General features: G+C 43.7%; 2 protein-coding genes across 2 annotated transcripts in view; one reads left to right on the top strand and one right to left on the bottom strand.

The window, feature by feature from the left end:
- Nucleotides 1-352, bottom strand: part of shtn3 (shootin 3) — a 10070-nt gene extending 9718 nt beyond the window's left edge. Inside the window, exon 1 of the mRNA XM_031878521.1 lies at nucleotides 341-352. Within this exon, the coding sequence (XP_031734381.1) occupies nucleotides 341-352 (12 nt within the window). The remainder of the gene's footprint in view (nucleotides 1-340) is intronic.
- A 75-nt stretch (nucleotides 353-427) lies between these two features.
- The window catches only part of LOC116400604 (protocadherin-12-like), a 9231-nt gene continuing 7583 nt past the window's right edge, over nucleotides 428-2075 (top strand). The window contains exons 1-2 of the mRNA XM_031878517.1: nucleotides 428-512; nucleotides 1254-1393. Of these exons, the coding sequence (XP_031734377.1) occupies nucleotides 1327-1393 (67 nt within the window). The 5' untranslated portion in view covers nucleotides 428-512; nucleotides 1254-1326. The remainder of the gene's footprint in view (nucleotides 513-1253; nucleotides 1394-2075) is intronic.

The raw sequence follows: 2075 nt of genomic DNA, 5'->3' as shown, positions 1-2075 counted from the left end.
ACACACACACACACACACACACACACACACACACACACACACACCTTCGTCCAGAGAAGAATAGGCTTTTAGGGGCCACTTCCTGTCTCTGCAGCAGCATGTGAGCAAAAACACACTAACGTCACGGCTAAACAAAGTCATATATTAGTGTGTGAACACACACACACACACACACACACACACACACACACACACACACACAAGGTTACTTTCCCCGTGTGTGTGTGTGTGTGTGTGTGTGTTTCCTCCCTGGAGGTCAGTGTGTATCCGCTGTATAAGTGAGCTGTCAGCACAAAGCTGTGAGCAGAGAGACTAAAGACAGAGAAACAGTTGATTCTACCTGCTCCACCATCAGTCCACCTAAATACAACATGATGTCATTATTCTAACCCCCTCTCTTCCTCCTCCTCCTCTTCCTCCCTGCAGCAGATCTCTCAGCTCCTCTCTCTCCTCCATCAGGGTCAGCTTCAGCCGAGGCCAAACTTCAGAGGAAACAAGTACTCTCATCGCAGGTCAGTGGGACTCCTCTTCCTCATCCTCCTCTCTCCTGATATCCAAATTCAATACATTCCTCTTCCTCGAATTTTTCCTACTGATCCCTAACCTCGATATACATCGCTCCATCATCATCCTCTTCAATCCTCTTCCTCCTGATGTTGATGATATCCTCTTCTTCTTCATCACTCTCTTCATCAGCACTAGTTTGAGGTTTCAGGCTGTGATCAAAGCATACACTCCTAATAAAGGAGACACACTTCTGACGCCTGATGTGTGTGTGTGTGTACGTGTGTGAGTGTGTGTGTGTGTGTACGTGTGTGTGTGTGTGTGTGAGTGTGTGTGTGTGTACGTGTGTGTGTGTGAGTGTGCGTGTGCGTGTGTGCGTGTCACTCTTCTTATCTCACTAAACCTCTGGTCTGGTCTTTTTATTATTTCTTAAATCAGATTTCTGTTCTTTGTTTCTCTGTGAAGAATAAATAAACCTTTTATTTACTTATTTTACTTTATTTCTATTTACAATAATCTCTGATTCACTTAAGAGCAGCTGTGTTTTCCTGCTTCATCCAGTTAAACATATAAAAACTCTTTACATAACAATTAATTATTATTCATTTTAAATAAATGTGTCTTTCTTTTGTTTTAAGAACTAATGGTCAAAGGATTAAGTGTTTTTATGTCTGTGGATTAATTGAAAGGGTTATTAATCCTCACCTGTGTGTGTGTGTGTGTGTGTGTGTGTGTGCGTGTGTGTGTAGATATGGAGGTCAGGACTGTTCTGATTGGCAGAGCAACAAAGACAGTGGACACGGCGAGAGCGAGGCTGGAGACATGGACTGGGAACCAGAAAGAGACTCAGACCATCAGCTGGAGGAGGGACTCCAGAACCTGCTCAACGGTAAACACACACGCACGCACGCACGCACGCGCACGCACACACACACACACATATACACACGCACACACACACATTTACACGCACACACACACATATACACACACACACGCACACTCCTTTAGTCTTAAACCTCCATGTTTGTTTATCCAAGCAACACCTGCTCACTGAAGATGAAGATCATAATAATAACGAGAAAATTTTGCAGGAAATTTTGACAGTGTGGCTTCTAGTGCCTGAAGACGTCGCAATGTATAACTACACACGCCGATGTTACCGGTAGTATCGTTGAGGTTCGATTGAGATATCGCTTCTCTCTTTTCTGTATTTTAGATTCATACTCTTGGATTGAATCTTGTATTCGTGATGGACAGTCCACAAATGGCTCCCGTCATTTCTGTACTGGACATGTACATCTTTGCTTGAGAAGCCATTTTGAGTAAAATTTGAGTAAATTTCTGTACGAGCCTCATTCTGAGCTTCATGTTAAGATACAGTTACTCTATGGAGCTTTTATTTTGAAAGGGTGGGACTGGGTGGGGGAGAGAGGGGGAGAGGAGACATATTCATAATGTTTGACACAAACACAGAGGTTATTAAATGACAGAGTTCATCACAAGCATTCCAGTTAGAATTCACTCTCTGGAGCTTTTATTTTGAAATGGGGGGGGGGGGGGGGGGGGGG

The sequence above is a fragment of the Anarrhichthys ocellatus genome, unplaced genomic scaffold (genome assembly GCF_004355925.1).
Source record: "Anarrhichthys ocellatus isolate YVR2014 unplaced genomic scaffold, GSC_Weel_1.0 scaffold184, whole genome shotgun sequence".
Lineage (NCBI taxonomy): Eukaryota > Metazoa > Chordata > Actinopteri > Perciformes > Anarhichadidae > Anarrhichthys > Anarrhichthys ocellatus.
Note: the sequence above shows the minus strand (reverse complement) of the source record. Positions and strands in the feature narration are given on the sequence as shown.